This window comes from Cupressus sempervirens, chromosome 8 (assembly GCF_028749045.1).
Source record: "Cupressus sempervirens isolate cs-2001-9-10 chromosome 8, ASM2874904v1, whole genome shotgun sequence".
Lineage (NCBI taxonomy): Eukaryota > Viridiplantae > Streptophyta > Pinopsida > Cupressales > Cupressaceae > Cupressus > Cupressus sempervirens.
The window spans coordinates 586,466,882-586,486,900 of record NC_143125.1 but is presented as its reverse complement, the minus strand read 5'-3'; the positions used below and the strand labels follow the sequence as shown (position 1 = coordinate 586,486,900).

Here is a 20,019-nt window from a genome sequence, read left to right as displayed (position 1 = left end):
TATCTATTATCTAATATTGTATGCAAGAGAGCTCTAGAGAAATTGTGCCAGCAAAACTTTGTTTGTGTAGCACTATTTTGAGAGAAAAGTGAATACAAAGGAGCAATTGAGACTTGACTTTTATTGAATAAGATTGTTACTTGTGTGAATTAGAAGCTTTGTCTGTAATTCACATATGTTATCTTTAGTTTGTGGTCTTGTGTTCTTAATAATTGAATATAAAATGAGCTAAGAAGCAATTGGAGCCATAGCTTTGACTAGGAGCAATTGCAGAGATATATAGTTAGAAGCTTTGTCTGTAGCTTATATCTCTTTCTTGATTCACAAAATAGTTAAGATATCTTTACTTTTAGAAGTCTTTGTGCCCTATTAGTAAAGGATATTCATATAGAAGTACGAACAGACTTAGAGCCAAATCGGTACACTTTTAGCTAGCCTTTTGAGTTAGTGTCGGTTTATCGATATCACCATTCTCAGCTTTAGATAGAAGTGTAGTTAGAGATTTCACCCTACCCATTACTCGCTCCACAAGTAAGTGGATTCTTTCCTGAAAGTTAAGAGGAAAGAATATTAGTAACACCCCTTTTAAAAAATCTCTCAACTTCTTGCTTACCTTGAGTTGATCCAAGGAATAGTGAGAAGGGCGAGTCTTCCCTTTAAGGTAGGAGAGAGACTGTTTCACACGCTGTGGCTGGTTATCCTATTTTGCAACTAGATTTTACCTAAAACTGTCAGTTGCAAAATATCCACCCAACAAGTTTCCAACTCTCATAGGCTATGAAATGCCTTTCTTGCATTAGTACAACACTGATGCCCTCTCCAAAAGCATCACACTCCAGAATGAAAGGTTGAGTGAAGTCAAGTAAGGCAAGTACCAGACAAGTACTCATTGCTACTTTTAACTTGTCAAAAGTGTGTTGTGCCTTTCCATTCCACTAGAATGATCCCTTATTAGTCAAATTCATTAATGGTGCACTAAGTAGAGAGAACTTTTTACAGATCTCCTACAGTAACTGCACAACCCAAAGAAACCGCACAACTCTGAGGGTGATTTTGGTGGAGGCCAATCAAGGATAGCCTGAAATTTCTCTTGGTGGACTTGTACTCCATGTCTACTAACAGGATGTCCCAAGTATAATATCTCTATCATCCCAAATTTGCACTCTGACTGTTTGCGAACAATGACTATGCTTCCATGATTCCGAGGACTTCCTCCAAATGCTTTAAATGCTCTTCCCATGTTTTACCATAAATATGAATGTCATTAAAAGATACCAACAAGAACTTATGCAAGCGTTTGTTAAAGATGTGATTCATGCAAGCCTGAAATGTAGTTGTTGCTCTTGTTAATTCAAATGACATTACCAAAAACTCATTGTGCCTACAGTGATAGTGGAAAGCAGTCTTTTGCACATCTTACTCCTGCATGCGGATCTAATGATATCTGGAGCGGAGATCTATTATAGAAAAATAAACTGCACCATGCAACTCATCCAATAATTCATCAATCCTGAGAAGGGCAGCTATTTTTTATTGTCTTCTTGTTCAACGCACAGTAATCCAAAAACATGCCTTTTGCCCCAGCCTTGTTTTTCACCAAGACCACTAATGATGCAAAAGGGCTAGAGCTAGGACGTAAAGTATCTACAAATGATGGGGAGGTACACCAAGAGGAATGTCTGCAAAAACTCTACTATATTCTTCCAAAATGACCTAAAGTTTAACATCGTGAGAGTGCGCATGTCCTTTTGTTGGTTCTGTCGAAATGAAGTAATGTGTGACCCATGCGACATCATCATGTCAGAAGATCACCTCCATCCTTTGTGTGGACACATCGTTCAGTCCCTCATTTGCCATCCCTCTAAGGAGCACCTTCTTCCCATTGACAACAAAAGTAAAGTCCATCCGTTTGAAGCTCTGTGTGTATTCATCCACTGATTCCATCCATCGTATACCTAAAATGACCTCCATATCATCCAAGTCCTTTATAAACAAATCTTGTCATTGTGTGGTTAGCCATGGTGATATTGAGTTGGGGAACAAGGTGTGTGCATGGTAAGAGTGTTCCTCTAGCGACTTTGATATTTCTATGTGCCTTTGTAGGTAAACCTCTTCGTTTTACAAGTTGTGAGTTTATAAAGTTCAGAGTAGCCCCACTGTCTAACGTCACAATGGCCCTCTATCATTGGACGGTTCCTTGCCCTCTATCATTGGAGGGTTCCTTGTACTCTGAATATTGTACATCTTGAGCTATCGACTAGTGCGATAGTTCCTCCATGCCAAAGAAATGCAACGATCTTCTTCGTACAGTTTAGCTGACCAACTTGGAGTCTTCCTGATGGTGGCTACCCTCTGTGGATAAATCTTCTTGATCATCTTGATCATCAAATATGACTTTGATGTAGTGTATTTTTCCTCGACTAAGGCGTCTGTGCCCAAGTTCCCAGGACTCCTCACAGGTGAACATAATTTTTTCCTTTGGAGTTCTTGTCAGGTAGCTTCCTCCAATGAAGGCTTCTTCGGCAAGGGCTTGTTGTCTTTGTCCCTCAAAATCAATGGTGGTTTGGAGTGGTGTAACCTTGAAACAAAGATGTGGATGATGATGTCATACTCCGTGCCTTTTTGATAGCCTCAAAGAGAGTGGCTAGATTGAAACCCTTTACCCAACCTCTCAATAGTTTTGACAATCTATCCATGAATAGTATTATCCATCTCCTTTTGGAAATGTCCATAACAAGTACAAAGAGTTTATGGAATTCTATGATGTAAAGGTCAACCAATCTTGTTTATCTTAATTGTGCCAATTTCTTAAAATTGAGATATGGATCTTTGCCATCAAACCAATCTATCGACCTTTCATTGTATTCTGCATAAGGATTTACTTGGTCATCTCTTAATGTAATTGTGCCATGATGCCATCATTCATGCACCACTCCCTCCAAGTGGAGTGCTTCAAATTTAATTGCCTCCTCTTCTTCAAATTTAATTGCCTCCTCTTCTAGCATCGGGTTGGATTGGAAGTAGGTATTGACCTTCATTACCCATGCTTGTACAAATATTTATTCTAATCCATTAAATGGCGACATATTCACTTAGCTTCGTTTTGAGAACATCATTAAAATATTTTCCGTATTTGCCCCCAAAATAACTCATTCTCAGTTCCATGTAATCTTTATAGGATATGACCCTTCCAAGTTTACATTATTCCAATCTTCTTCCTATTGTTCTTGAACTTCTTCAAAGGTTGGTTCCCTTCATCTTTGGGGTGCCTCCGTTCATGGAGAGAAAGTCGACATGGAAGGTCGCGAGAGCACTGGATGAGGAATTGCCTTTCCAAAAATTGAATCGTCACTAAGACCATTTTGTTCGTCAGATATTTTACTTTCAGCTAGCTTCTATAAAGTTTCTTCCATAAGCTATTGAGTGTCGTTAATCTACATTTAATTCTTGGAAAGCTCCCTCAGTAATGTCATGACTTCGACAGAAGTGGGTTCTTGTGAATCTGCGATTCTATCAACTAAGCGGGATCTCCTTCATTTTTGACTATAAACTTTCATTCATTGTCCAAAGGTTGGCAAGAACACTCACTCTCATACCACTATAATGTTCTTGAGTCCGTCCTTGTACCAATTTGCTGAGGATGGTGGGTATGTATCTCTTTTGCACAATGCATGAGGCCAAACCAAGGCATACAAAGAGTTCGTACAATAAAAAACTGTAAGGGAGTTCATACGGCTGGAAGCAACAGTCCATACGATAGGAACAAATAGATCATACGATAGGAATAGATAGACTGTACAGTAGAGGAGCAATCCCTGTAGGGTGGGAATGGTTGCAGTGTAGTATACGACAGTGCAAGGCTGACCGTACGCTATGGATAGCATAAGACAATAGAGGGAGATGGGGTATGAAGAGGTGATAGAGTTTATACAAAGAGGGAGAGGCTAGGCGTACAAAGTGGCAGTTGTATAGAGGGTAGAAGTGATGGAGAGGTGGTCATACGATGGGAGTTAAGTGGTCGTATGGGCTATGTTCATACAAAAGAATGTGCAAGGGTCTATGAACGAAAGGATTAGGAAGGTATTGCAGAATTCATTATTGATGTTACTATAAACACAGAGATTGTTAATTATCTTCGAGTTGCCAAATGAAAACTAAATGCACACAAAACATTTACAGAGATTATAGTTGAAAATAATGATAGCGCTTTAATTCACCAGATCTGAGCAAATTATTACAAAGGACGAAACAAGGTGAGGGTTGGATCTCACCGAAACTGGAAGAGCCAAGTAGGGAAGATATTTCACTTCCGAAATGACAATTAATACTAAACTCCAATAGGAATTCATAGTACAAAGAAATAAACCAAATCACATGCCAAAACAATTCAACATAACAGACATAAATACCTCATCAATAGAGAGACTAAGTGTCAACAAAAGATATGGAAAACACCTACAGAAACAATTAAAATAACAATAGGTCCAAGATTTTTTAAATCAATCGGCCCATAAACAAAGTTCTAATTTATTATTTATTTTATGACGGGGACATTACAATGCCTTTCAATGGCTCAAAGTGTGAATTAGAGAAAGGAATCATAACTCAAGAAACCCTTGAGGAAAACCTTCAACACTTCATAAAATAATAAAATCAATAGACAAGAGAATGAATTCTTTTTTCTCCATGAAGTCTCTTTTATAATGCAACTCTTCCTCACACTTTTCATTAAAGAGGCTTCATCAATGCACTTTTCAATTAGAAGCTCTTATTCGATACTCTTAAATAAATAACTCCCAAGCTCATAACTTCATGGAGACACTTTTCACTTAAAAAGCTTCTTCAACACACCATCAAATTATAACAGTTAAATGATAAAGTCATTTATTGAGGTAGTCTTAATAAACAACTTATAATATAAAGCTCCATTAATTTATCGAATCAATTATTGAAGATCCCCATCACTGGGTGCCTCAACTGCATTGCTAAAAATATTAACCGATCCAAAGATGACTTACTATAAATAATAAGTCTATCAATAGAGACCCTCAATTCAATCTGTCAGCTCAAGAGGGTTGCAATGATGAATTGACCATGACTTGCTACAGGAACTTGCTAAAATGGGGACATTACATTTTGCATATATATATGATGCAGTGCAAGGAAGGAGAATCCCCAAAGGAGATGTCCTAGCCCCTAACAAATAACCACACAACGGAAACACAACGCAAGAAATAAGATCTGATACCAAACACAACTCTTTATTCATAAAATAATTGATTACATGCAATGTGTCGGGTTGTAAGGTCTTCCCAATTACGACCAAATAGAAAGCAATAGTTCTGCGAGATCCTCAAGATCCAACCCAAACCCTAACTAGTCCAGATCCACACTTTGGTAGAAACCTCAGAGTAAAATCTAAACTTGGCAAGCCACCAAGCAATCTCCTTGTTTCCCAAGCTACAGCTACTAGCTCTTCTCAAACGTCGCTCCTCTACTTCATCCTTCTCTCCATGCTTCTATACAATAAGAGATCACATCTTGAGAGCTTGATTACAAATGCTCATATGCCTTGCTTAAATAGGAACTTACCATCCAAGATGTTACAAACACAAACAATGTGGGATAAAAGATAAATGCAACTACTTTACAACAAATTTTTAATTCCCAACCAAATACAACTAAGCACCACCATGTGGCCAATTAGAAAATTACATTGCCTTTGTGGATCACAAAAAATGTTAAATACATGATTTAAGGAACTTTCCACAAAATTCTAAAAAGCCACCTACACACCTCAATAAATGAAATGACAAACATTTTTCTTATTTTTCTTTTTATGCCACCCATGCGCCTCGGTAAACGAAAAAACATTCTCTCCGTTTTTCCATTTTCCTTTTTTTCTTAAGTTATTTTTCCTCTAATTTTTGTCACATTCTCTCTCCTTCATGGTTTTTTTAATCACACCCCATTTTATTTCGTGATGCAAGATGCTATTGCATCAAACTCCCCAGGTATTAAAAAAAGTATGTCCCATACTTTGATTCCAAAAGAAATTTCTCCAACCAACTGTTTCCAATCCATCCCAAACAAAACAACAAATCTGTACACCAACCATCTCGGCTTCATCCATACAAACATCTGAATTGAATGAATCTCAGCAACCCAATCAACATGGTCACTCCTAGGAACAAACTGAACATAATGCTTCACCAACAATCCCTGTAACTTAGGCAAATCAGGAACACACAGATTCACAGTATCATGTAGATCCTCAACCACGTCAGCAACATCCAACTCCACATCAGTAACAACATCCATATAAACCATATCAGCAGTAACCAATACATCCTCAATTATCTCAGCAGTAACATATGAATGCAGATCCATATCAACAACCATATGCAAATCCTCATCCATATGTAAATCCCCATAATCAGCAATCTCATCATCCACAATAAGATGCTCTACAATTTTCATGTCAGATCCAACCAACTAATCATGAAAACAAATCTTCGTTCGAGTCTCAACAAGGTTAGGAATCTCTTCAGCAACAACCACAAGTTTCTCTGCAAGTTTCGCATCACACTCCTCAAACTGATCAACAAAACCAACTTATACCTCGACCTTGCCATGGACTCTTTTCTCTCGAACAAGTCTTCTGAATGGCCAAATAACTCACTTCCAAATCAATAGACTCCAGCTCCAGTAATCTCTACAAAACTCAACTATCCCTTAACTAAATAAAGGAAGACATCTTTGAAATCTTTTTCTCCACCACATCACGGAGAACTGAAATCATTGTAGGGTCGAATCTTCTCGGAGGCATCTTCCAAGATTTTCGTCAACCCTCTGCAACAAATCCCACCCAATGTCATGTCCCCATATTTTATTAATTTTTATATAATAAAATAAACTAACAATAGAATAAGTTGTAATCTAATTATAAATGACAAATATAATAAGATATATGATTAATAATAATCAATATAAATAATTATAAATATACATATCTTTATTATTATTATTTTAATATTGTCATATCAAGAAATCATAATAAATAATATTAGTTGAGAACTAAAAATTATTATTGCTAATATTATATATTTATAGATAATAAATAAAGAGAAAATAATAACTATAAATAATATTCTTGAGTTAATAAACAATGGAGGTTCTTGCTACCTATATGTTCTTCCACAATGAAAGATTATAAATGGAGTAATCAATCGTGAATATTTCTAAACCCATGGATTCCGATATTTATAAATACATCAATCATGAGATAAACGACCAACATCGATACTTGGGCATATATTGTAGCATTGCCTATTATAAGCCAATGTTATTATAAGCTGTGACATGATACTATCTCCAAGCTGGCTGAGACGTCATTAAGGTTAAACAAAACTATTTGAGAGTGTGAATCAAGAGACGGGTTAAGGGAAGAGACAGGGACATGTCACTTGGGGCAGCATCCTTTCATCAAAACAGGTATGAAGAGGAAAGGCATGATTCATTCAGGGGGGGATAGGCGCTATGGTCAGAGAGGAATATAATCAGACGTAATCACTAGATAGGCTAAGGGACTTCACAAAAACCAGCAGAGGAATAAAAAGGAAGGTGGTACGACAGGGTAGATCATCACTGAATCACGCTGGCCAAAGCATATTCAAATAAGGAGGTACAAAATCAATAACCTGGTCACTTAAATAAGACAGATTGCAGCCAAGCCAATAGCAGAAAGACAAGTTATAAATAGGATATGTGCAGAGATACGAGAATAGACTGAGACAAGGAATCGAAATTAACTTCTGAAGATATTGGATTACAAAGGCAACGACACCAAATTATATATTAATTTATACATCTAGTCCCCTAGTATTTCAAGTCTCACATTAAATATCAAATTGCAAATAGGGTGATAGCAACCATAGGTTAAATACATCTGAAGCATTGAAATCCCATTCATTGAGAATATTTTGTTGGACATATCAAGACAAAGTATTATATCTAATCAGCCGTGACCCTATAAGGGATTAACGACCTTACAGCTGTTTATGAATAGTACATGCCAACATATATTATTAGATTACATTGAAGACTATTGATACAAGCATAAATTCATACATCCATGTTTGTCTAACCCATCTTGTCATATTGGAAAAATAATATTGGGTCGCCTATTCTTAAAACAATGATAAGAAGATCTATTTGATTGGAACTATATGAAAGCTTGCCTCTTCTAGTTGAGTTGTCAAACACTAGTTCAAGCAATAACATCAAAGTAAAGTCTGGAAGTTGTGAAGATACCGATATTTCCCTCAAGTCCTATGGTGTAGAATATTAATAAGAGATCCAAAAAGGACAAAATTCTGCTAGGACATTCTATACAAGTCATCATTTAAATCAAAAGGGAAATCAGTATACAATAAAGGATCGAAGATATAGTCATCTCAGAGCATCCAAATAAATCTTACAGATTTAAGAACGCAGTCCCATTTCATATTGAAGGCAAAAGGTGAAGGGACATTACACCCAAGCACCTTGTGACAAACCTGAATTGTTTGCAACTTGCCACCTTGCATGAACAACCAGGAAGAAATCACAAGTCTAGTAACACGGATCTGCAATAAATATCACACAACTCTCTACAATCATGCTCCAACCAGATCAACCTTCAATCTTCGCAACCATTGATCCATTTGCAAGTCCTCTACAATCGTAAGTCAGAACCACAATCTACCACCTCACAACCAAGATATCTAGGACTCTAGAAAGAACAATCCACCACCAAATCAAGATCTTCTCAGATCAACTTCTCCCAGCCCAAGGTCCTGGTACAAACTACCTCACGTCCAACAACTATCCACGCGCTCAAGAACACTAGCTATGATACCACTTGATGTAGTACAAGACAAGAGAATCCCCAAAGGAGACGTCCGAGTCTCCAACAAATAACCACACAACGGAAAGACAACACAAGAAATAAGATTTGATACCAAACATAGCTCTTTATTCATAAAATGATTGATTACAAGCAATGTGTCGGGCTGTAAGGCCTTCTCGATTACGACCAAATACAAAGCAAGTAATAGTTTTGCAAGATCCTCAAGATCCAACCCAAACCTTAACTAATTAATATCCAGACTCTGGTAGAAACCTCCAAGGAAAATCTAAACTTGTGCTCACAAACCACCAATCACAAACCACCAAACAATCTCCTTGTTTCCCAAGGTGCAGCTACTAGCTCTTCTCAAATGTCACTCCTCTGCTTCATCCTTCTCTCAAAGCTTCTATACAAGAAGAGATCACAGCTTGAGCACTTGATTACAAATGCTCATATGTCTTGCTTAAATAGAAACTTACCACCCAAGTTGTTACAAACACAACCAATGTGGGATAAAAGGTAAATGCAACTACTTTACAACAAATATTTAATTCCCACCCAAATACAACTAAGCACCACCATGTGGCCAATTAGAAAATTACATTGCCTTTGTGGATCACAACAAATGTTAAATTCATGATTTAAGGAGTTTTCCATAAAATTCTAAGATGCCACCTACACACCTCGATAAATGAAATGACAACCATTTTTTTTATTTTTCTTTTTATGCTACCCATGCACCTCAGTAAACAAAAAAAACCTTTTCTCTTCATTTTTCCATTTTCTATTTTTTTTAAATTATTTTTCCTCTAATTTTCCTCACTTTCTCTCTCCTACAATTTTTTTTTATCACACCCCATTTTATTTCCTGATGTAAGATCCTCCTGCAAATATATATATATATATATATATATATATATATATATATATGTATATATATATATATATATGTATATATATATATATATATGTATATATATATATATATGTATATATATATATATATGTATATATATATATATATATGTATATATATATATATATATATATATATATATATTTGTTTCTAAAATCCATTTTCAAACTTAAACTTTTTGTTTAAAGACATTTTTTTCAAAACAATGAGTTCTTCCCCCAAATTGGAAAACGAGTTTCTCCCACAAAGATAGAATCCAACTAATTTGTCTTTCCCCTTTTTATTGACATAATTAAAAAAATCTATCCATGAGCTTGTCATTCCAAGAAAGAACTAGTTTTTTCCCAACTGGTAATTGGAACTAGAAAGCCCACTTGCAAGTGCTCTCCAAGCACTTTTGAACACTCTTTTCAAGCTACAATTGGACTTATTAAACCCATTAGTAAGCATCAACTACCTTCCAAATGACTTGTAATCAAAAATAAACCCCGCTTATGAGTAAAAGTCTTCTCATTTGTATATCCATGCTTGAGCATCTCATTTTTATACTAAACACTTCCATTTCATCCACCTGTAGTGCTCTAGAAAAACCCATTTAAAAAAAATATAAAAAAAACTCCCATGGTGATCTGCTCCAGTCGCGAGTATTGAGAAAACGATGACCTCTCCCGTCGCAACCTCCTCCCTTCTACACCTATTCTTCATCTTCATCGCAGCCTTCCATGGCGTTCGTGCTCTATGATTTGGGTGGTCGAGCGGGTTGTATACTATGCTTCCGTCATGATTTACTAAACGGAGGGTTTCTGCAATGCATTCCAATCCATTTCTTTTCTTCGACTCATGGATTCTAGTGGATATTTCCCGTGCTCTGATACTGTCGTTCTAGGAGCTTGATTTCAATTTTGTTAACCTTCTTGTTCGTATTGTAGGGTGTCGTACTTTCTCTTTCTGATCCATCTTGGTTTCCTGATTGATTCATTCTGATTTTGCCCTCCACTACCAAATTTTTTTCACTATTAGGGATTGGATTTTTTCTATGCATATTGGTTTGATCTGCTATATCCTTGGCCCGGATTTTTGATCTGCTAACTGTTGTCCACTGTAGGGGTCTTACGGCTCCTAATTCTGGTCTATAATGGTTGGTACAATGACTACAAGTGATACCCAAAATAAAACCCTCACATATCAGCAATTATGTGATCATGTTTTTAAGTTGGAGAATGATAACACCTTTCTGAAAGAACGGGTTGTTGAGTTGACACCAAAATTTGCAAATCTCAAACAGTCCACAGAATCGAACACCTTGAAAATCCAACATTTTTTTGATACTTTCATCTCTGAAACAGCAGGGTTAAAATCCAACTTAGAGGCCGTTATTGAACAACTAGACGAGCTAGAGAAAATCAAGGAACAACAAACCGAAACGGAAACAATACACTCTTCTTTGATTGCGGAGACTGAACAAAAGGTGAAATCATGGGCTTCTATTTGCACTAATACAGATAATACAACCCCCAAGTAAAATATAGGCAAGATCGTTCAAGGTAAGATTGATGATGAGTGTGTACGACGTGCACATGAGCTCAACTTGCGTGTTCGTGGTCTCACACCCACTTCCGATCCTACTACCACTAGACATTCCTTTCTATCTGATAAACTTGGTATCTCAAATATTACCTTAGATAGGTGTTGGTTTGGTACACGGGACACCCTTTTCATCAGATTCTTCTCTTTTTCAAATAGACTTTGTGCCCTTAGAGCTAAGAGAAAGTTGTTTTCTCTTCCCTCAAAAATTTATCTTGATGAAGATTTTACTAAGGCACAGCTTACAGAACTCAAAACATGCTCGGGGAATCGTGGCAAAGGCTAGACGTGTTGGAAAATGGGCTGTTATTAGGAATCTTCGAGCAGTGGTTCGTGATTCTCCTCTTGCGAGTTGGGTTGAGAGGACAACCTCCAAACCAGCATGACGGTCCCAACAACAGTCTGACAAGAGGAAGCCCCCTTCTCTTCTTGTCAACTGCTGGAACAGTAATGGCTCTTTATGGTCATTACCAGGTCTTTTTCAGGATGCAATGGGGTCCTCAGATATTTTGGCCATCACTAAGACTCGCGAAAGTCCCATGCGCCCTCTTCCAGGTTATCCTGGTTATCAGTGGCTATCAATTTGCAGAGATGAGGCCTAGACTTTTGGTGGAGTCTGTGGGTCCAAAGGTCTTGCTTGCTTGGTTCGAGATGATATTTTCAGTTTCACTTTAGTTGTTCACTCTGACGCCTTTGCCAGATTTATGTGGGTCAAGATTCGTTGGCGGAAATACCGACACAAATATTTTTATTGTTGTTTGTTATTTTCCTCCGACATCCTCTCCTTATGCGATTCATGACCTAGAGAATGGGGATCCTTTTGGTGACCTTCAGGAGAGCATTTCACAATTTGAGGCTTTAGGTGATATTATTATTCTTGGAGACTTCAATGCTCGTACCAGGGATCTTTAGACTCCTATGCATGATTGTGGTTTTGATTTGAACTGCACTTCTAAGTTAGACCCGACTAGTATGGGACTTTAGCGCACCTCAGAGGATGCTCTTGGACCGCTCTCAGGCTATGGCTATCACCTTCTCTAGCTCAGAGTCTTCTGGGTTGTTGATTCTGAACGGTTTATCCTCCCTTCCTAGATCAAACTTTTTTACCTATTGGTCGCACTGTGGTGGTGCAAGTGTTGTTGACTATGCCATTTCCTCTCATTCCTTCATTTCTTCCATTCGCAGTTTCATCATTTTGCATCTCCCCTTAGCTGATCATGCTCTTCTTAGCATTTCTATTTGCATTTCACCCCACCTGTCCCCACCTTCTCACTGCCTAGGTGATACCATCTCCCTTCCTACTTGCTTTCATTACCCTGAGAGCGATGGTGAGCTTTCCACTTATCACCTTAGGAGACTTATGACACCCGCTAGCTTTAATGATTCGCTTGCTACTTCTGACATGTTTGATTCACTTGCCTCTGGCATCTGGGATTCTGCTCTCCTTTCTATTCCCCACCGTTCCCCTCCACCTCCCTCTCTCAAAGCTAAGTGTCAAAATACTTGTCCTATGAATAAATGGTTTTATGCTTTCCATCGCTCTGTTCGCATCGCCTTTGAGTCTTGGTCTCCTGCCTTCACCCATCTGCGTCTTTCGTACCTCCGTTTTCTTCGCCACAAGAAACGTTCTTTTGCCTCCATTTAGTGCAGAACCCTTTGCTCCACACTTTTTCAGAATCCCCAGATCTTTTGGCGTACCCTTTTTCCTTGTTGCTCCCCCCCCCCCCATCCTCCACTCTCGACTACCACTCTCTGACCTCCCATATCATTACGCTTTACAACATTCCTGGGCAGCCTCCTCTCCACTCCACTCCACCTCCTTACTGCCGCTTGTTCACCTACTCTAGTATTATGGAAGCCATCTAATCTTTGAGATACAGTAGAGCAGTAGATGAAGAGGTTTACCAGGCAGAACTTTTCAAACTTGGTGCCTTAGTTCTTGGATCTTACCTTCCTACACTCTTTAATAGAGTGGTTTGCACTGGGTTTCTTGAATCCTAGTCTAGACATGTGATTTACCCTATACACAAGTCTCGGCTTGTTTTTGATCCGAGTAACTACAGAACTATTATGATAGGACATACTTTTGCCAAACTTTATGCCACTACCCTGAACACCATTTATCTAGTGAGCTAGAAAGAAGAGGCTGTAGAGCTAAAGGTCAAGTTGGTTTTCAGGCAAACTATCAGACTATGGATCATGTTTTTACACTGTGGGCTATCATTGAAGAGGCTAGACACTGCTCTTAGAAGGTCTATTGTCGTTTTGTGTACTTCTGTAAGGCTTTTGATTATGTTCCTAGGTTGACCTTATTTCAACGGCTTCACAAAATTGGGATCTCAGATATGTTACAGACTGCTATTATGAGGCTTTGTGAGAGGGTAACTAGTAGGCTCAGGACTTCGGAGGGTTCTTCTGTTTTGATTCAAAGCACCATTGGGGTGAAGCAGGGCTGTCCTCTTTCTCCTACACTGTTTCGTTTGTGTATTGATGAGTTGGAGGATTTCCTTCTAAACTCCTCTCAACCGGGAGATGGGTGTTATTTACATCAAGTCTTGATCTCCATTCTCCTCTTTGCTGATGTGTGGTTCTCTTGGCCTCTTCTCCCAAGAGCTTACAGGGACTCCTTGATGGTCTAACTTCTTTTTGTGATCAGCGGCAGCTTGTGGTCAATTTGTCTAACACTCGGGTAATGGTTTTTAACTGTTTAAAGATCTCTCATCTTCACTTCTTTCAGGGGCAGGAGGTTGAGATTACTCCCTCTTATATGTATCTTGGTGTGAAGTTCTCGGGGCCGCGCTTCAGCTTGAGACCAGCTATTCAATCCAGAGTTAGTAAAGGCATGGGTTCCCTAGCATTGCTGGAAGGACAATGCTTCAGACATCATTTTCGAGATATTTCATCCAAGTTGTCCCTTTTTGACTCCTTGGTCAATCCGACAGTTCTCTATGGTTCGGTTGTTTGGGGGCCTTCTCTTAATGCTTCTGATTGGGCTTCTATTGAGCGGGTCCAGACGTTGTTACAACGTATCATTAGATGTCACAGAATCACCCCCACAGCATTGTCTTGGCTGAGTTTGGTACTCATCCTCTCAAACTCGCCGTCATTTTTAACGTGATTTGGTTTCTTCATCGGCTTCGTGGTTTTATGGAGACTAGTGTTGACCGGCACAAATACTCTCATCTGGCATACTGTTCTTCGATGGAGATTATGAGATCTGACACTTCTACTAGGTCTCAATGTTGGTATGCCTGGGCCACCTCTTTGTTGGGTTCGATTGGGATTAACATAGATCGTCTTCCTCCTTACCAATTTTCACTGGATGCTCCTACTCATCTTCTCCCCTCTTGTCAGGAGTTGAATGAACATGTTAGACAGGATATTTATAGACAATACATTTACCACTACCTGGAGCAATCCCCCGGGGGGTCTGTGACCTAGGATGGCTTTTTATGATAAGCATTTTCTTGAGATTCAGGATGGTATTATTGTTTTCCCTGCTTATCTCTATCTGTGTTGGAATCATGCCTTATGATTTTCTTTAGGATCATTTAGAGTTGGTTCTCACGCCTCAGGGCTCGAACTGAACACCATATGGATCGAGCTGATCGGATTTGTCAGTTGTGTACTCTAGCGGAGGTTGAGACTGAGATCCACTTCATATTTTGATGTCCTCTTTACTATGAGATCAGAGGGAGACTTTATTTTCTTTCCAGACACTATTCTTCTCTTTCGATGTTCTTCAGCTATATTGATCAGCAGTGTCTTGCACTTTATCTTCAAGAGGCCACCCATCTTCGAGAGATTACCCTGCGGTCTTTTATACCTTAGGGATGTACTTCTGATCAGCTCATTACCGCCCTTTTCTCTCCCTTGTCTCCTCCACCGGGTTTTAAAAGGCCTTCCACTTCTCATTCCAAATTGGTCATACATTGCACAAGTCTCTCCAGGCAACGACAGTCCTATAGAGGTTCTTCACAGCATTCTAAGACTATGGATCGTTCACGGGTTTACCCCTCTATTACTGATTTCTTTGTGGCAAGGAAGAACCCTTAGTCCTTACCTTGTCTTCTTTCGTGTTTTGTCTCTTGCTTTTGTTTCTTCTCTATCACCGTTTGGTGCTTCTGCTTTGGCCGGCTCTTCCGTTTGTATGCACAGTCCCATAAACCGCGTTGGTTTTTCGTGGATATTAATAATATTATCTTATCTTATCTTATCTAATCTCATTTGAAAGGCTGATTCCATTCACTTTCTTCCATCTTTTATTGTTCAAAGGACTTCTCGTCACATCAAACATACGTAGCTCTAGATTTGCAAAGAAGAAAGATCCATAACTTCTCATGTTTGCATAGTTACACCACCCTAGGGGATGAGGGGATGACAGAACGAGGGGACAAGTTTCCAGGATAGGGGGACAAAGGGGCCTTAATTTGGGGATGTCAGGGGGACAGCATGGGGAAGGTGGAGAGGAACAAAGGCAAGTTGTATAAACTATACTTATTGTACTTAAAATCTTAGTTATTAAAAGAAGTATTGCAATATAAGAATAAAGATGTAAAAGAGTAAATACTTGAACATTGCATTGAATTGGAACATCGAACACTGAAAATAAATAAATCCATTAGCAAATAGTCAACACTAGGACATCACCCCATACTTAGCGAAGGTGGCATAATTTGGTGGCGCTGCTGGGGACAACGGGACAGAGTCCCCAAGTTCTGGGTGTGTCCCCATCTCAGAGACGTGGGTCAAAAAGGTAGGAGACGCATCTCCATGTTACTGTGCCTATTTCCCAACATCATGACATTGGTCTTATTTTGCAAAGAGATTTGAAGACTCAGAGAATAATGTGAAGCAAGAACAACCACATGCTAGAGCATACAAGGAGGTGAAAAAGTGATGATGTAACATAGAATGCTTTCATGACAGAGAGAAAAAATAAAGGTGCTTTCTTAGGTAAACAACATTATCATGTAGAACAATCAAAGATGCAACTTTATTCCAATTTGAGATGCTTTCACCAAACCTAAACCCTTCAATCGTGGAGCAGCATGAAGACCGACACAAAAATGATGTAATAGGAGTCTTGTCTTGTCAGACACTAGTTTATTTTCATCATGCATTTTGTAAATGTATGATTAAGACTTGAAACACAAGATGTAATTGCATGTGATAGTATCACCTGCATAGAACTTGCAATGTTGAATAAGTCTAAGTTAGTTTGTGAATACGTCAAGATTTGTTGAGTTTCTCCCACCTATCTCTCAGCCCCTCACCTATATATAGGAGGGACCCTCATTGTAATTTTCATCTTTTGGAAATGCAAGAAAACTTTACAAGTTTATATATGCGCTTGAAGACTTTGTGCCTAGATGTAGATTAAATTGCCTTCAAAAATACAAGCAACTTGCTTTCAAACGTTGTGTTGATTCAAGGTGTTATGTGATGACATTTTTTGAATATTGATTGTGAGTTTTATGCTTTGTTTAAGAGGGATTTGAATTCAACCTTATAGACTTTGAGTTGCTTATTGCATTTAGAGTTACAGTTCAATTTGAACCTTTTAAAGACTTTGTGCTGCAGAAAGGAAATTTTTTGTAGTTGATACTGGCCTCAGATACTTAAAACTGAAAGATTTTGTGCTTCAATACTAAGTACTTATATTAAAACTAGTGAATATGTAGTAAGAGACAATATGCCTTACTGTTCGTTGATGTTATTACAATCTTCATTAGGGATAAGTGCAGAAGACTGCATGTTTCTGCAATTGTTCCACAAATATAAAGTAAACTGGTATCTTTATTGTTCTCACATCAAATCCCGAGCCGTCGATATTATCGTAGCAATAGGCACTTTTTGTTAAGTTTTAAAGTAGATCATAAATTGTCAAGTTAAGCTTGCTCGCCTGTTGGATTGTAGTTCTTCAAGCTACTAAACATTCTCAAGGGTTGTCCTGATGGTTGCCATTGGTGATCAGCCAACTCCAAATATATGCGTCATTACACATAAGGAGAGACTATTATAAACATGTTTCTTCTTCTATTGAAGTACCGAGGAAAGAGATAAATGGACAAATGGGTCTGTCTCTTACTCAATCTATCAACAAGACAATTGACCTATTCATAGCTCAATTGGTTACTAATAGTCTACATCTTATTGCTAGCAATCAAAAGGAAGAAGTGATCATTTGGATCATGGGATAAACAAATAGGGGATCACAAGAACCTTGTTTTCCCAACCTTCTACACAATGAAATAAAAAAGCATTACAAATGCCCATAGTGCTTTAGCCTCCCATGAAAACAAAGCTCAAAATGTGGAAAACTTTGTTTGAACAACATTCACATGGAAGTAGATTTTGTCCTAGTTAATCTCCCTATTACTTGTCTTGACATTGTTTCATTGGTCCACCGATACAAGAATGATGAGTGAGCAAAAACCATTCATGTAGGCATCTACTGGAAACACCCTTGCATCTGTTGGTGATATTGGACTACACTTTCTAAACATAAAATTTATTGTTATGGTAATATTTAATAAGACCTCATTAGTTATGTCTAAAATATAATTCATAATAAAGTTATAATAATTATGTAACTTCTCCATACAATACTAATTATAAGCATGCATTTACTGAGTGTGCACCATTAAATTCTCTGAGATTCTCTACATTCACTCTTAGCGGACCCTGGTACAGGCTTGCTTGGGTAAGCTGCTCCCTACTATTCTATGGCGAACACCATAGCCAACAATATTTCCATTTTAAATATGTTTTCTTTAGATTTGTAAGATGATATTTTGATTGAATTCAGATTGAGTAGTTTTACCTTCAAGACAATTGACCCTTTGTAAGAAATTATTTCCTTCTAACCTTTGGTGCATGCAATGAAATCAGAATGGAGATATAATTAGAAAGGGAAAACCTTGCAAAGTTTCCAATTGAGTTTCGTTACAACTACTAATGTTGTACTTGCAGTTTTGCCAATGTCCTTGAGGATCAGCTACGTCTGGTGCCAAAATATTTTGAATCTGAAGAACATTCAATACATTAAATGAAGGTTTTGGTTATCCAACAATATATCACATAAATACTTGAAATTGGAGATAAATTCAAAGGGTATATAAAGGTTACCTGCCATGAATCATATGGTGAATTTAGAATAAAAAATGGTGTATCTACGTAACCTAGAAAATATTGTGGAAAGAAACACTGTCATGCAAATCCATTATATGCCAAACACAAAGTTAATTAGAACAATCGCTTGTATGCAATCAAGAAATATGTTTAAAAAAGAAAAAAGAAAAATATTGCTTCTAAATATCATTTGACCATTACCATTGTTGAATCCATTTGTGAGGTACATGACTTTGGTAATTGAATAGATACTTCCTGCAAAAATAACCATCAAATCCAGTAAATGCAACTATAAAACGATTTTAACATTACAAAAAATTGAATAACAATAAGTATTCCATTGGTTGTATAAAATCACACAAAGTTCAAAAACTTAGGCATTGAAGTTGCTTCAATTTGCTTAATAATACGCAATTTGTCACACCTAAGCTACAAGCTTGCCAATAGTTTTGTGTACAATATTAAATTTATTATTTGGTTTCCTTCTTATATAAGGTTGCATTTTGCAATGTCCTCTTCTCAATCCTAGTCAGCCAGTTGACAAACAGCCCATGTCCTGAGTTCCTATACACTAACTAATTATGGTAAGAGGACTACTATAATAACCCCAACCGATTATAACTTCATCAAACACCAAATCCTTTTTATAATTCAGTCGTTTGACATTTCGTCAAACACTTTCCAAGCAAGCTTTGATACCACTGTGATGAGCCATGTTGGCTCTCAAACAATCTATGCCAAAGAAATGATTTCTTTTTTTTTTGTTTTTGAGGTTTTGCAATTTGTGATACAATACAGCAGAAAAATAGAAGATATTACAAAAATTATTTCAACTCAAATATTATGGATATTAAATAGGGAATATACAACTGAAAATTCCAAATTTTAATATCAACTTAGATCAGTGTTCTAGGACTCTGCAAGTCCGAGGCAGAGGCGGCCTTTCCGAGGCAACTGGCCTCTGGACTCTGACTCAGCCGAGTCTTGGCAAAGTCCACGTGGACTCGCTAAGTCCAGGAAGTCTGCCGAGTCCCAAGCCCAACACTCTCCCAAAAAAAAATTCTAATTTTTTTTTTAAATTTAAAAAGATAGAGATTTCTCGAAGGTGTTTTTTTTCAATGCTTATTAATTTTGAAAATGATATTGTGGTATGTCACGAACTTATTAAGGATTGAATCTTAAATCTTAAATCTTCAACTTTATATTATGTTAATCAGTTTTTTTCATTCAAAAATTCCTTGTTATATTTATGTGATCTATGCAAAATCGTGTATGAGTGTTAAGTAGCTTCTATTTATCTCAATTATTGTGTATTTGATGTTAATTGACTAAATGATGCATGAAAAAATCGTTAAATCCTTAAAAATCTTTGAATTTCATGAGTTTTTCAATTTTTCGAGTCCTTGCCGAGTCTGGTCACCGAGTCCAAGTCCGAGTCAAATTTTGACTTTCTGAGTCAAAGGCGAGTCTAAGTCCCATAACTATGACTTAGATA

At 37.6% G+C, this 20,019-nt stretch overlaps 1 protein-coding gene across 3 annotated transcripts in view; it reads right to left on the bottom strand.

The window, feature by feature from the left end:
• Nucleotides 1–20,019, bottom strand: part of LOC149543799 (pectin acetylesterase 3-like) — a 293,789-nt gene that overhangs the window by 57,557 nt on the left and 216,213 nt on the right. For 2 of the 3 annotated variants that reach the window (XM_089798482.1, XM_089798481.1), the window contains exons 9-11: nucleotides 18,726–18,779; nucleotides 18,522–18,599; nucleotides 18,313–18,418 (exon numbers count right to left, since the gene is read on the bottom strand). In XM_089798482.1, the coding sequence (XP_089654608.1) occupies nucleotides 18,313–18,418; nucleotides 18,522–18,599; nucleotides 18,726–18,779 (238 nt within the window). The remainder of the gene's footprint in view (nucleotides 1–18,312; nucleotides 18,419–18,521; nucleotides 18,600–18,725; nucleotides 18,780–20,019) is intronic. The other variant, XR_016355683.1, reaches the window with a different exon arrangement.